This window comes from Odontomachus brunneus, unplaced genomic scaffold, assembly GCF_010583005.1.
Source record: "Odontomachus brunneus isolate Ranch 3 - 2012 unplaced genomic scaffold, Obru_v1 Obru_scaffold_152, whole genome shotgun sequence".
In the NCBI taxonomy this organism is placed as follows: domain Eukaryota; kingdom Metazoa; phylum Arthropoda; class Insecta; order Hymenoptera; family Formicidae; genus Odontomachus; species Odontomachus brunneus.
In genome coordinates, this window is record NW_022639602.1 from 778,510 (window position 1) to 793,328 (window position 14,819).

Sequence of the window (14,819 nt, forward strand, 5' to 3'; positions counted from 1 at the left end):
ATATATATATATATATATATATATATATATATATATGTATGCATATGTATATAACTCTGCATAATATTTCCACGCTACACATTTTCAGTTTCGGCCTTTGACGTATTTACTTCGCAAAATCGCTCTCTCGGAAAAAATCAGCGGAACAAATTTCGCTCGATCCAGCAAGTCTGCATTGGATTAAATACCTTACGTGTTTCTTCAACATTTCTATGTACATGCCTATTATTCCGTCGAAATACTCTGACGGTGAAATTTATTCCTTTCGTTTCGTCAGACTTACGCGCCCGCGGTATTACCTAATCATGTCAATTATAATACATATACACACACACACACGCACATATATAGGGTGTCTCTCCTCTACCGCATTATCTCTTAAGGACGGATTCCTGAGGTAATTTGAAAAAAAATCCTAATGCAAAAATGTCGAAGCTACAATACTTCTCAAATTATAAACAATTAAAGTTGAGCAGTTATATTGGCTAAAGTACGCGTGCTCAGATACGATACAACATACAATGGTACATTGCATGCACATAAGTGAGAATTTGCATAAGATATGAAATTAGTTATAAATTTCTGAAAGAAACGTCAAATGTGACAGCTTATTGATTCTCATAAATATATTGTGTGATATTTTATTCGTAACATTTTGACGAAACTGTTATTATTTGCGATATACTTATTTAAATGATAGAAAAGGCAGATTATTATTACATACGTTGTTGTATATATGGAACTTCCGTATCAATATTTGGAAAAGAGACGACATATGCATGCATTTGTACCATTGTGTGTTGTACCGTACCTAAGCGCGTGTATTTTAGCCAGTATAAATGGTCAACTTTAATCGTTTATAATTTAAAAAGTATTATAGCCTCGCCATTTTTGCATTAGGATTTTTTTATTCAAATTACCTCAGGAATCCGCCCTTCAAAGATAATGCGGTAATAGCGGGACATACTGTATGTGTGTGTGTGTGTGTGTGTCTGTGTGTATATATATATATATGTATATACACCTATTATATATATTATATATATATATATATATATATATATATCGCTTTTATTAATCTTTCTTATTTTAAGCATGATACTTTTATTGTCGCTCTTATCAGCACGTAGTAAAAAATAGATCGTAGTTAGATCTAGTTCATACAGTACTGTATGATAATGTATCATGTGATATGTTAAATAACTAAACGCGTGATCTCGATCTTTCTTTTTTATTGAATCGAGAATATCGTAATGCGTCCGTTTAGACTCCACGGATTAAACTCTCCCGCGTCACATAGTCACGCTTAGCATGTCAAGCAGAACATCACTACTCCGTGAGTATCTCAAGCATTTTTGCCATTTCTCCTTTTAGAGAAGTAATTCAGTCGGTTTTCGCTGAAGGACGACATTACGAGGAATTTGAGCGATCGTAATGTTATCGCTAATTTGTTACCGTTTAGCGATATTTGTTAATAGCTGTGTGACTGGGTTTGCAACTCTTTATCATAATTTGCGGGCTTTTTTATCTGGTTATTTGCCTGCATTAAAATTCTGCACTTTGCATGATTTTGCGTTTACTTGTGTATTACGTAACATGTTGATTCCCGCAAAGTAAGCAAAGATATCGCGAGATATAGATTTAATCCGTCGATTTATATTCAAGGAGAATGCTAGAGCACGATATTGATTTTTAATAGGCTCGTGTCCCGTTCTCCTGTGTTTATGAATTTATAATAATTAGGTGCGACAAGCTACCGCGTCAGATAGTGCTACCAATCGTAACGACGTCATTCCAACTTTAACACTACTGCTGCATACATAATGCGAAAGGAGAAGGGTCCCTAAGGCCGGTTTTTAGCACCCTCTGAAATTAAACCAAAAATATCAAAAATGTTATATTTTTGTAAGATCTATTGAAATAAAGTGATTTTAGTCTAAACGGACATATTTTGGTGCCTGTTTATACTAAAAAAAGGTTTGGTTGAATTAACCAAATATCTGGTCGAATATGAACGATCCAGAAATTCCGATTGAAGTAACCCGAATTCTGTTTAAGTCAACCAAAAATCTTGTTAGCTTAAACAGAATTCGGGTTACTTCAATTCGGAATTTCTGGATCGTTCATATTCGACCAGATATTTGGTTAATTCAACCAAATCTTTTTTTCCGTGTATAATTCTAATTAATCCCATTTTTGTCACCAACACTCTTATGTCACCTACATATCATTTCCTTACATTTGTAAGTACATTTGCAATATCGAGCGCACGCGCGTGCACACACACACACACACACACACAAATGTAAGGAGATGATATGTAGGTAACATAAGAGTTGGTGATAAAAATAGGATTAATTAGAATTATAGTATAAGCAGGCATCAAAATATATCCATTTAGAATAAAATCACTTTATTTCAATAGATCTTACAAAAATATAACGTTTCTGATATTTTTGGATCAATTTCAGAGGGTGCCAAAAACTGGCCTTAGGCACCCTCCTCCTTTTCTCGTCGAAGTAATGTTAATGTCGAAAGTAGATGTTATTGTCGAGTGGAAACGCGGAAGGCACGTAATTGCCTTATGTAAATAATCAGCTCCATATATCGAAGTAAAAAGAAAGATAACGTGCACGCTTATCATAGACATTAGCTTGCCATATTTTTCCCGCTTATTTCAGTTCGAACATAGTCGCGAGATTACTTTTTTTTTCAGAATCTCTATAATGCACTCACGTATGAAACTCGAAGGTAATCGTTCCTGATCGTTCGTTTTTCATTAGACGTCGCGACGGGCAAGCACGGGAAGAAAGAGGAGAGAAAATATAAAGTAATTTGAACTCGCGATTTCTGTTGGCCTTATTGCGAGGCGCGTTTCTCGACCGCGACGAGAAGACCAATTCGACAGGGGGATTGGTTATGTGTCGCGAATCTATGGTGAGATCAACCGCAGGGTCTCATCAGCTCCACCGGACGATATACCTCGGTGTTTGACCGTGAGAAAGATGCCTGTTATCGCACAACTAATCCCTTCATCGTCGTCATTGTTTCCGTCATATGTAGACACTTCGTTCTTTGGACGTTTATCTGACCACAGAGATAAGTTTTACGTGGCGACCGGATGGTGAGCTTCGTATGGAACGTGCAACTTGCAATGTACAAAGTCCACAACGATATTAGTATCACGATCGGTGCGATTGCGTGATATCCCGGAGTCTCTTATTTTTCTCTTATTGCACTAATGTTAACCTTTTGGCTGAAGTGTTATGCGGGAGGTCGCGGGATCATCAAGTGCTATATTTGATTCTGCAACGGGCTCGACATCAGGCTAACAGAATTCGGTTCTATGCTCGTGAAATTTTAAGCATGCAATGTCGTAAATTGAGAAAAGAATACTTGAAAATACTCGATTTGTGAGATATAAAATTTACTTTCGTGGAATAAAGTTTATTTCTGTGAAATAAACTTCACAGAAAAACTTTTATCCCACACGGAAAAAAAGGTTTGGTTGAATTAACCAAATATCTAGTCGAATATGAACAATCTAGAAATTCTGATTGAAGTAACCCATATTCTGTTTAAGGTAACAAGATTTTTGGTTGACTTAAACAGAATTCGGGTTACTTCAATCGGAATTTCTGGATCGTTTATATTCGCTCAGATACTTGGTTAATTCAACCAAATCTTTTTTTCCGTGCACAAATAAATTTTCAGTTATCTTTCTCTCAGTGTATTATGATACACTGAAGAAGAAATATGTATACAGAAGAGAATACTTGAAAATTTATTTGTGGAATGTGAGAGCCTTACTTGCAGAAATAAATTTTATTTTACGGAAATAAACTTTATATCCCACCAATAAATTTTTAACTGTTTCTTAATGTACTTATAGATACTTGAAAACTTTTATTTTTTCTTAATATCAAGATTTTTTAAATATTTTTTTATCGATATTCGAAAATTTATTTTGCAGAATATAAAGTTTATTTTTGTAAAACACAAGGTTTATTTCTGTGAAATGAAGTTTATTTATGTGAAACAAACATTTTACTCCATAAAAAAATTCTCAGATATTTTTTCTCAGTGTACACTGGAAAAAAAATACTTGAAAATTTATTTATAGGACAAAAATTTATTTCACAGAAACAAATTTTATTTTTCAGAAATATATTTTATATCACGGAAATAAATTTTATATCATACAAATAAATTTCCAAGTATCTTTTTCTCAGTGTAATGGTGATTGTCGTTAATAGAAAAGGTGATTGTATTTCAACAGAAATTTCTCGGACGGAGAGATAAGTAAAGTAGTACGGAATAAGATTTGACGGAATGTATTCATCCGTATATATTGAGCAGCAATGTTTACCGAAATGTTATTTACAAATTACTTACACTTTCAAGTCCTTTTAGTACGATATAAATGACAGAACGACGTCGGAATAACAGTTAAGCGCGATTAACAACGCATGTAACAACGCAACAATCTTTAGAATATTTTTCTCTTTTTTCCTCTTAATATCGCGCGTATCATAAAGAGAAGACAGAAGGAGAAAGAGCGACTGCGGAATTTGTCGCTCTATCGCTGGCACGTGTCCTCGCGAATTACGTAATTTCAATCAAAGCTCGCGAGACCTTCGCCCGTTTTAAGTGAAAACGCAGATGAGACTGGATCGCTAGATCGCTATCTACAGCGTCACGATTAGGTGACATAACGAACGTGCCGACTCGTCGACAGTACTCGAGCATACTCGCTCGATATTGGCCGATCGGTGTGATCAACGGCAAACGAGATATAACGAAATATGGAATAGGAGCGACGTGAACGCTGCGTAAAGTTCAGGAATGATATCGCGGTATCGCACGTGTGTGCACGCGCAATCGATAACAGGACGGAATAAGAGGGAATTAACCGATATGCGAGTCCGTGAGTCCAAATTAACTTCGCGGTTGAGTCGCAAAGTGATATTTTATCGAATGCGGGCTTAATATCGCGAAAGCTGTGGTTAAAGTGGACGTCGAGTTTCATATTTTTTTTGCAAGAATATACAGATGATCCAATCGCGTATCATTCGCGCTTACAGTACATTGATACGTGTTCCTTCTTACAAGTTTCTTTCGTACAAGTTGCTTGTACTGATGAGAGTTGGAAAAGCGAGAGAAATCTCTAGCTCGCGCGTCTCGTTTTCCCCGATTTGTGAATCGTTACCGCGATTAATACATTAACGAGTCCGCGTCGAATATTTGATGCGCGAGCACGGATCAATTTGTGCAGAGGTATTTTAGAAGGATGACAGGAAGAGGAAGATATACCGCGCAATGTGCGAGATATTTCCTTTCTGTTCGTCGAAAAGTTATCGATCATCAGTGCTGACCGCGTCAACGCGCGGCCGACGAGACACGAAAAGTCTCTTGTAAACTGTCTGTGCTTTTAACCGGGAAATTCGGGTTCACAGGCGTTCAATTAATCTGGTTTCGGGTATCACAATTTAACGAACCTTATTGTACATGCCGTATCGTTTACGCTACAAGAAGGTCGCTCGACACGACGACGTAAATACGACGAGATTTTGCGACTCATTGACTCCCATCAGCAGGCGACGACGATGTCCTCGCCTGCTGAGGATCACGCGTTTCTAGGGTTGCCAAAACCAAAAATCTAAATTACCGAACATTTTCTCTTTAATAACAAAATCTAACCGAACAGTAAATCATATATAAAACTAGGTACATGAAATACACAATTTAATAAGAAATTTAATAATTTTAATAATTAATTACAATATCGTTTTCCGAACACTATTTTAAAACAGACTGGTTGAATAAAATAATATAAAAATTACTATTATTTATAAAATATATTATTGAAAACAAAATTAAATTCTTTATATATATGAAATTTATAATGTTTTATACATATGAAATTCGTTGTAAACATTTTGTTAAAATATTTAAAACGTTTAATAACATATTAAAATGAAAAATTTTAACATTTATTAAAATATAAAATATATGAAATATAATTTGTGATATAACATTAGTATTATAATCTAAGTTTATAAAAAGGCCATTTTATTAATTAAATTTGTATTTCTCTGTATTTCTTACTGCTTCTAATAGATTTGGTTTAGATTTAGCATACTTTACAAATTCATTACATGACATGTGAAAATTAATGACAGTAAATAATTCAGCTTTGACTAGTTCAACTTCCATTCTATTTCTTGATTTTGTTCATACTTGCTGCATTAAGCTGAAAACTCTTTCTGGGAAAGCATTACTTGTTTGTATTGAAAGTATGGCCTGATCTATTTTTAGTAAGTTGTTTGTAGTAAAATTACACATTTGAAAATATCTATCTATGCTTCTCGCACTGCTTCTCGCAGTGCATGATCGTTAATGGACGCTTGGAATGAAAAAACATCACTGAAATCCAAACTCTATTTATAAATTTTTCTCTTTATAATATAAATGCTATATATATATTGCATTTTATTAGTTGGATGTATTTAAAAATCGAATATATGACGTTCGGTTTGACTAGTCAATCGGACAGTTGGCAACCCTACGCGTTTCGGCAAGGAAAAGGCACTTATTACATCTCACGAAATATCACGAGATCGCTATAAGTCAATAATCGTGAGTCAACACGAGATACTTGCGTGACGGTAACGCGTAAACAGAACGTCGAAGTAAACACAAGTTTGAAGACAGTGGTTTACCTTTTTTCTTCTCGCGGGATGACGCGCTAGTCAATTGTGCCTTGGGTTTCAGAAGCTTCGACTCGCGAAGCTTTTCAGGAATCCGAGCGTTATATTTCACGATATTTGGACAAATGTCTTTTTGCATGTCGCAAGCAGCGTTAAAGAGGACATGGTCGGTTGGTTCTTGCACTCTCATTAATTAAGCGGAAATTCCATTATCTTTTCTTATCGAAGTTGAGGAACGACGTCGATAAAGAACGCTTACCCCGCGTTAAATTTCATTTATATTGTTATCATCGTCCGGTTATCAGCCGTTCTGTAGGTTCCTACTCGACGAAAAATTTTGTTCTATACACGGCAAAAGAGAAAATATCTAAAAAATATGTGGCGGATACTAATATAACGTATTTACTTACATTGATATAAAATATTTTCCGAATAAAATTCCACATTCTATTAAAATAGTTCAGCTTTTCATTAAAACGATTGTTTATTCTACTTCAATAAAGAATTTAAATTCTTTTGTTCAGACAAATTTTATTCAAATCAAAGAATTTAGATTTAGGTAAATATATTATTAGCACCCACGGAGAAAAGGTACTCTTTCTATTTTAAATATTTTTCTCTATTTTTTAAATATTTATCGTTCGATTCGTCACATTTAAATATAATTTGTCGTCCGTGCACGGACATATAAATGGCACGAATCGGGTAAGTATAGACGGACCTTTAGATTGTGGCACTTCACGAAGAAATACCGAAGAACTAATCACCTGAAGCACGCACAGTTGAGCTCTTTCTTAGATGCGAAAGCAATCGAATTGCGTTCTGTTAATTACCGTTGCACGCGCCGATCGAATTTATATCTTATATCTAATTGCTTCGATAGCTTCTTAAGTGTCTTATCACTTTATCGATCGTGATAAACCATGTTGTGTACCTACGATTCTGTTTTTTTTCCTTTACGCATGCAATTTGATAAGTGGTTGTGCGACCGCACACACGTAAATAGACAAGCACTATACGTATTTTGCACTTTGCCAGTTGACATAATTCTTATAATAATTGTTATCTATCGCCTGCTGTGAAACTATTATCATTAGTAAGTGTGATAATTGCATGTGCATGACTCCGAACGAAACGTTTTATTTGTTTCAAAACTATTTGTTCATATAGATAAGCAGTGCGAAATATTATAGTTAGTTGGAAACGTATTACTCAATCTTCGCATCACATTCATGAAGATTGAAGGATAATAAGTGATAATAAGTATACAAGGATATAACAGCACTTGTAATGCTGATTTCATCCGTGTGAAAAAATTCGGATACAAAATATATATATTTTAACGGTTATAAAACGGCTATAAAAAAGAAATTCGAAAGTAAGAACTATCAATTTATCATTAATTATTTATAACGTTTATATTATATTTCGTTATAACGTCGAGATTTAAACAGAGATTAACTACAGATTTGTCCAATTGTTCTCACGTATCCGCCAAATTTTCAGTGCGACGCATACATAAAAACATCACATCTAAGATGGCATTCTGAAACGTTCTCTTTGAGGGAAATTTTACTAAAAATCTATGGTATATATAACGTGAACTGTAGACTTGCAGTAAGATTTTTCTCAAAGGAAACGTTTTGGCAAGCAACTTAAGAGGGAAAGATGAGATCAACGATACTCATGACATAAATACTTGAACGTCTTCTTTGCTTCACAGAGAAATGGAAGGTTTCTGGATCAGCAGCGCGATCCACGCGATCAAGGCGCTTTCATATGTGTACGACCTGCTGACGTTCCCTGTGTACCTTATATTGCAACGACCCTGGGAGAAGCGCAAGGCCTCTAGGAGGATCAAGGCCCGACCGATCTCCAAAGATGACACCACTATCACCTACAGAAGCGTCGACCCCCCGGGGCCGATACACATCATGCTCGAGCGCGAAAAGATCGAGACTCTGGAGAAGATGTTCCACTGGGTCGTTAAGATGCACAGCGACAAGAAGTGTCTCGGCACCAGGCAGATCTTGGCTGAGGAAGATGAGGTTCAATCTAACGGCAGAATCTTCAAGAAGGTAAGACGCTCTCGGGACACATCTTGTCTCGGATCTTATGCTGCGCTAACAAGATGAACTCTTTAATCCTTTTTAACGTAAAAAGCTCTTGCCTTTCATGGAGAGTGTGCTAAAAGCTTAATTGAAATAAAAAGGAAAAGAGGTGAACGGAAGAAAAGAAAGCGCAAATCGTTATTGTTCATTTCCAGTGTTGTTGCGATGCATACGTTTCGTCGTTTTGTTTCGTTAATCGCGAGATAATTAACTTTAGATTGTAAAATTCCATCTGTTTTGCAGTATAAAATGGGAGAGTACAAGTGGAAAACGTATCAAGAAGTCGATAGATTGGCCTCATCCTTTGGTCGGGGTTTGGCAGAGCTGGGTATGAGGCCGCGCAAGAACATCGTCATCTTCGCCGAGACCAGAGCGGAATGGATGATTGCGGCACACGCGTGCTTCAAGCAGAACTTCACGGTGGTGACGATCTACTCGACTCTAGGTAACGAGGCTATCGCTCATGGTATCAATGAAACCGAGGTGGACACTGTCATTACGAGTCATGAACTCTTGCCAAAGTTCAAACTGCTACTGGATATGGTACCAGCTATCAAAAAAATTATTTATATGGAGGACCAACTCAAGCCGACTGATACGAAAGGGTATAAGGTACGTTTTAAATATCATCTTTCATAAGAGGATGAATTATCATTTGACGAATGATCTTTGCGTAAGATTAGGAATATGCTGAATTTCAGTATAAACTCGATAATACTCGATCAATACAAACTTGATAATATTCATTTTTCTTTTATTTTTTAATATTGATAACATGACAGTTATATAATAGCAGTTATATAATATATAATAGCATTAATGGAATAAATATTGGGAAATATTGATTAATAATTCGCACATGCAATCATTGATAGCGATCGTATCGACCAAATCAGTCGATTAATGTTTCCTTCTAAAAGTTCTAATCTTAATAGTTCGCTTAATGGCTATGGCATTGAATGCGATTGACTATTATTGCATCATTTACATAATCGCCGATAATGTCGACACCAGCCATTTAGTGGCCGGTAGTACGTCATTTTCCTGGTTTTTCCTTCTTTTTCTTCGACGTTTTCCTTTACATGCTTTTCTTTTAGGCCGGCGTGCAATTAGTACCTTTCTCTGATGTCATCAAGATGGGCAACGAGTCGAGCAGGAGCGCAGAACCGCCGAAGGGCAACGACATCGCTATAATTATGTACACGTCAGGTTCAACGGGAGTGCCGAAAGGCGTCCTGCTATCACACAAGAACATACTCGGCACCCTGAAAGCATTCTGCGATGCAGTAGAGATCAAGCCAGATGATATTTTACTCGCTTTCTTACCACTGGCGCATGTTTTCGAGCTTCTGGCCGAAAGTGTGTGTCTTTTAACCGGTGTGTCCATCGGTTACAGCACGCCGCTCACGTTGATCGATTCTAGCAGCAAGATTCAGAAAGGATCGAAGGGTGACGCTTCCGTCCTGCGTCCAACTTGTTTAACTGCCGTACCGGTAAGTGATTTTACGAGTTCCTCGCAATTCCTTTCACCTTTTGCGCAAATCCTACAAGAAAACAGTAACTTCAAACAAAATTTTATAAACAATTTTATAAGAATTTTCACCAAGAAAAGAAAGATTGGTCGCGCTGTAACTGTAACTAATTTTGATGCTTGTTTCAGCTTATCCTCGACCGCATTTCCAAAGGAATAAACGAAAAAGTGAAGAAATCTGGTCCGTTTAGGCAAGCAATCTTCAATTTCGCATATGAGTACAAACTAAAATGGACGAAACGCGGATACGAGACGCCCTTGTTCGACAAGTACATCTTTGGACACGCCAAACAAGTACTTGGCGGTCGCGTCAGGCTTGTTCTTTCCGGAGGTGCCCCACTCAGTCCCGACACTCATAATCAAGTCAAACTCTGCCTGTGTGTCACCGTGACGCAAGGATATGGTCTTACGGAAACTACTTCTTGCGCAACTGTCATGGATGGTATTTATCCTTAATTATACATGATAGCACATGCTTCAACGTTTTTTGTTGCATTATATTTTTCGTATCATTTAGAATTTGACAGAAGTACGGGACGTGTTGGAGCACCCACCACAGTGTGCGACATCCGACTAGAAAATTGGGAAGAAGCTGGTTATCGAGTCACAGATTATCCACACCCCAGAGGTGAAATCTTGATCGGTGGTGACATCGTTTCAACTGGTTACTACAAACTGTCGGAGAAGACAAAAGAGGACTTCTTTCAAGAGGATGGAAAGCAGTGGTTCCGAACAGGCGATGTTGGCGAGTTTCATGCGGACGGTTCTATGAAGATTATTGGTATGAGTCATTCGAGATATGGTATAAGCAAAACTTTATCATTTCTATGAAGTATATCTCAATAAGTGGCATGCCTATTTATAGACCGCAAGAAGGACTTGGTGAAACTGCAACTCGGCGAATACGTTTCCTTGGGCAAAGTCGAAGCCGAGTTGAAGACATGCCCGGTCGTGGAGAACATCTGCGTCTACGGAGATGCGAATAAGGCGTACACAGTGGCATTGGTTGTGCCTAATCAGTACTATCTGGAGGAGATCGCAAATAGTTTAGGTATAACCGAAAAAAACCGGACAGCACTTTGCAATGATCCAAACATCGAGAAAGCGGTACTTCAAGAGCTTGTGGCACAGTCGCAGAAATGTAAGTTTCTACTGTGTATTTTGTACTTTTTTTCATTATTCTCTTTTATCTTTGCTATTGTCGATATCTATCAATGAATTCTTGCCACTGATGTTAATCGAGTTTATCGTCGAAACATTAAACTCTGGACGAGTTTCAAACCGCGACTACTCGCAGGTAATTTGCAACGATTCGAGATACCTGGCGCTGTAAAGCTGTGCGCGGAGCAATGGTCGCCCGATATGGGCTTGGTGACGGCGGCGTTCAAACTCAAGAGGAAAGCGGTGCAGGAGCGTTATCAGCACGAAATCAACCGGATGTACGCTTCGTGATGCTCCGCCATAGGATGCACAAAGTGCTGCGCGTAACGGGGATCGAAAACTAGGAAATAAAATCACCTCGTCCGGCAGACGGTACCTCGATAATCCTCAGATACAGAAAAGTTTGTCGTAAGCTCATGCCGCACGTCGATTACGGGGCACAATCGCGATCGGAATGTCGTGATGATGGTGATGGTGGTGGGCATCAAATCGTAAAGGACAATTCCGATTATTCGGCAAACGCGATCGGCGGCTAGCCGCCGATACGGAAGTCAAAATAGAGCCGGGAAAATAATGAGATGTCACACTACATTCGCGCCGATACGGAGATGCGTCGCGAAATCTTACGATCTGCAAAATGAAAGTATCGCCTCGCATTTCTTCGTTGGGTCTTCCGAGCGCGGCTAATTTTTCTTCGCATTTTTATCGATACCGACTATCCGTTACACGCGACTCGAATGAACGCGGCTTCGTGCAGCGGGCGAGCGAGTGAGCGAGCGATCGCGGAGCCGCAGCGGAATAGTATTGCGCACATCACTGAGCATCAATTTTGTGTGCGCATTGTCGAGCGAGCAGATCGATATGATAAACTTACCGTTGCGACACCCGCGCAACATCGGCGAGAAACAAGTAAATAGTGCAAGACGACTGTCTCTTTGTCGGGAAAATCGCAGTCGTCCTATTTTTCCTCTCACCGCCCCTTCTGCCTGCCATCCCCCCATCTTACCTTTAATATTGTTTTTTTCTATTAGATCAATCATTTCGTCGTGTTTGCGTATCGCGGTGTTAGCGTCCTTGCCTTAATCGTAGTCAACGGCCAGTCAACGGTATCTTCGCGAACGAGCTAATTTGCGCAAGTTTATAACTCGTACGGTGTACTTATTTCGAGTATTATTCAAAATCTTCGAGTTCTCAATCACCAGGAAAAAATAATCGCAAAAGCTTCTCATTTACGTACGATTGATATAATGTATATGTATAAAGAAGTGAATGACAAGGTTTGTGTTTGAATAACACATAGGTAAATTCGCGACAGTTTCTCATTGAGATGAATTTGTTATATAAATTATATGAAATTTACTCGATATTCTTATCACTTAGCATTACACTCTGTCTTATACTGTCTATGTAAGTATTCGTCGAGATATATTCTGCCTACTTTTTCGAAATGTTAATTCAGACATCACAAATATTTCTCCTAGCAGCAGAATTGTATTTTTGTGTATGTATGTATACATGGATGAATGTGCATAAGCGTGCATGACCGTTTAATTATTGTATGCTTGCATACAATATGTCCATAAGAAGATTAGGAGGTACAGAGATATGTGAACTTTTATGGAAGAAAGATGAAAACCATTAAGTTTACAAGTCTATAATTGTTCTATACTTTTAGTTTCCTGCGCTCGCGTCTCCACCGGCTCGAAATTGTACGGGAGTAGGCTTATTCTGACACGTGATGTAAAGGTAGCATGCAGTTTATATTTTTTGAGATATTAATATCTCGGGATATAAATATCTTCTTATGTTGTCGCACGTACAAGTAAACTTTAATAAACGATCGAAGATTGTTTTATAAAATTCGCTATTTTGCATGTGTGACTCATTTCTGAGAAATTCATCGTTATTATATATAATCTATTATATAATATGATATATGTAATCTATATTATATATAATTATATATAATATCATATACAAGCGCAATATTAAAATGTGTGCCGATACAATCCCCTGTGTTAGGAATAGCTTACTCGCTATTCGTCTCGCGATTTGTACGTTTTCGAGACGTACGCGAGTCGGCGGAGGAGACGACGCACGATGTTACGGAAACTTGCGCGGCGCATAATCGTGAATAGTGATTCTGTTTATAATATATATATTTAACATACAGATGTAGGAGCTTAAATATTTTTTTTGTATTCTTCTGTTTCGTGTTGCGAGACACCAAGTGTAATTAAGCGAGCGAGAGTTTTAAACAGTAGGAGCTAACACGAGGAGGTGTCATCGGTGGCAGCTCACACTCCCTTCTTCATTCGCCACGAGAGTTCCTGCGATATCTAAGTGTACGAGAGAGTCGGTACTAATTTTTATCAATTACATTAAGCGCTGTACATTACTTAGATAGGCATGGTCAATTGTCAGGTGTTATGGCATCACGATATACAATTATTATTAATATCAATAACATTATTATCATTTAAAAATAATAATTTACAGAATAAATGTACAAATCCACATGTCGCCGATGTAGACGTTCATTGTCACATCTCCGCCACCAAGTTATCCCACTTTTAACCATGCTTATCCTATCTATTCAACAAGTTTTCCGTGTAATGATATTCCAATCGAAAATTAAGGGCGATTGCAGGGAAACTGATTACGGCATACTTGGGGTCTTCCTAAACGCTCCAAGTATCATAATCAGCTTTCAGCAAGTTAACGATCGCTTCATTTTCAATTGGGATAACAATGCAATAATTACGAGTCAAGTTAAACTGGAGTGAATTTTCTCTTAATCGTGTTTATTTTGTATCATCACAGGCTATTTTCTGTAATTCGGCTTGCGGTTCTCGTACTTAGACGGTCTCTGGACGCGGCTCTGAAGCTGCGAAGTTTCTGAACTGAAAAAGCTACGAGGGATAAGAAAATGTAACGTAGGAGGCTCAATACATACGGTACAATTATTTATTCATTACAAATGCACCAGAAGGAGTCATTAAGTACATACAGCGATCTATCAAGTTGGTCATTTGCAATAGTAATTTCGCAATAGTCATTTGCGACGTAATGTCGAATGTGGCACTTTCCACTTTCGCAGTAGAAGTGCAATCTATGAGATGCACGATCGCTTTAGGTCGCGGCGGAGAATACCGTCCGCATGCGCTCTTGCACGCTAAATATACCGTATTAAAGTCTGTAAAATCTGTAAGCGCGCCCATCATCGGAAGTGAGCGCGCTAACCATCAACGGGAGTGAAACGAGCTCGTATTTTTTTCGATAATTATAAAATACATACGTCTAAAG

General features: G+C 37.7%; 1 protein-coding gene across 4 annotated transcripts in view; it reads left to right on the forward strand.

The window, feature by feature from the left end:
- Positions 1–14,036, forward strand: part of LOC116850678 (long-chain-fatty-acid--CoA ligase 3) — a 34,139-nt gene extending 20,103 nt beyond the window's left edge. For all 4 annotated transcript variants that reach the window (XM_032829262.1, XM_032829265.1, XM_032829263.1 and 1 more), the window contains 7 exons: positions 8,434–8,788; positions 9,065–9,433; positions 9,919–10,314; positions 10,482–10,794; positions 10,870–11,133; positions 11,218–11,493; positions 11,650–14,036. In XM_032829262.1, coding sequence (XP_032685153.1) covers positions 8,434–8,788; positions 9,065–9,433; positions 9,919–10,314; positions 10,482–10,794; positions 10,870–11,133; positions 11,218–11,493; positions 11,650–11,804 — 2,128 coding nt within the window. In that variant the 3' untranslated portion in view covers positions 11,805–14,036. The remainder of the gene's footprint in view (positions 1–8,433; positions 8,789–9,064; positions 9,434–9,918; positions 10,315–10,481; positions 10,795–10,869; positions 11,134–11,217; positions 11,494–11,649) is intronic.
- Positions 14,037–14,819: the final 783 nt, after the last annotated feature.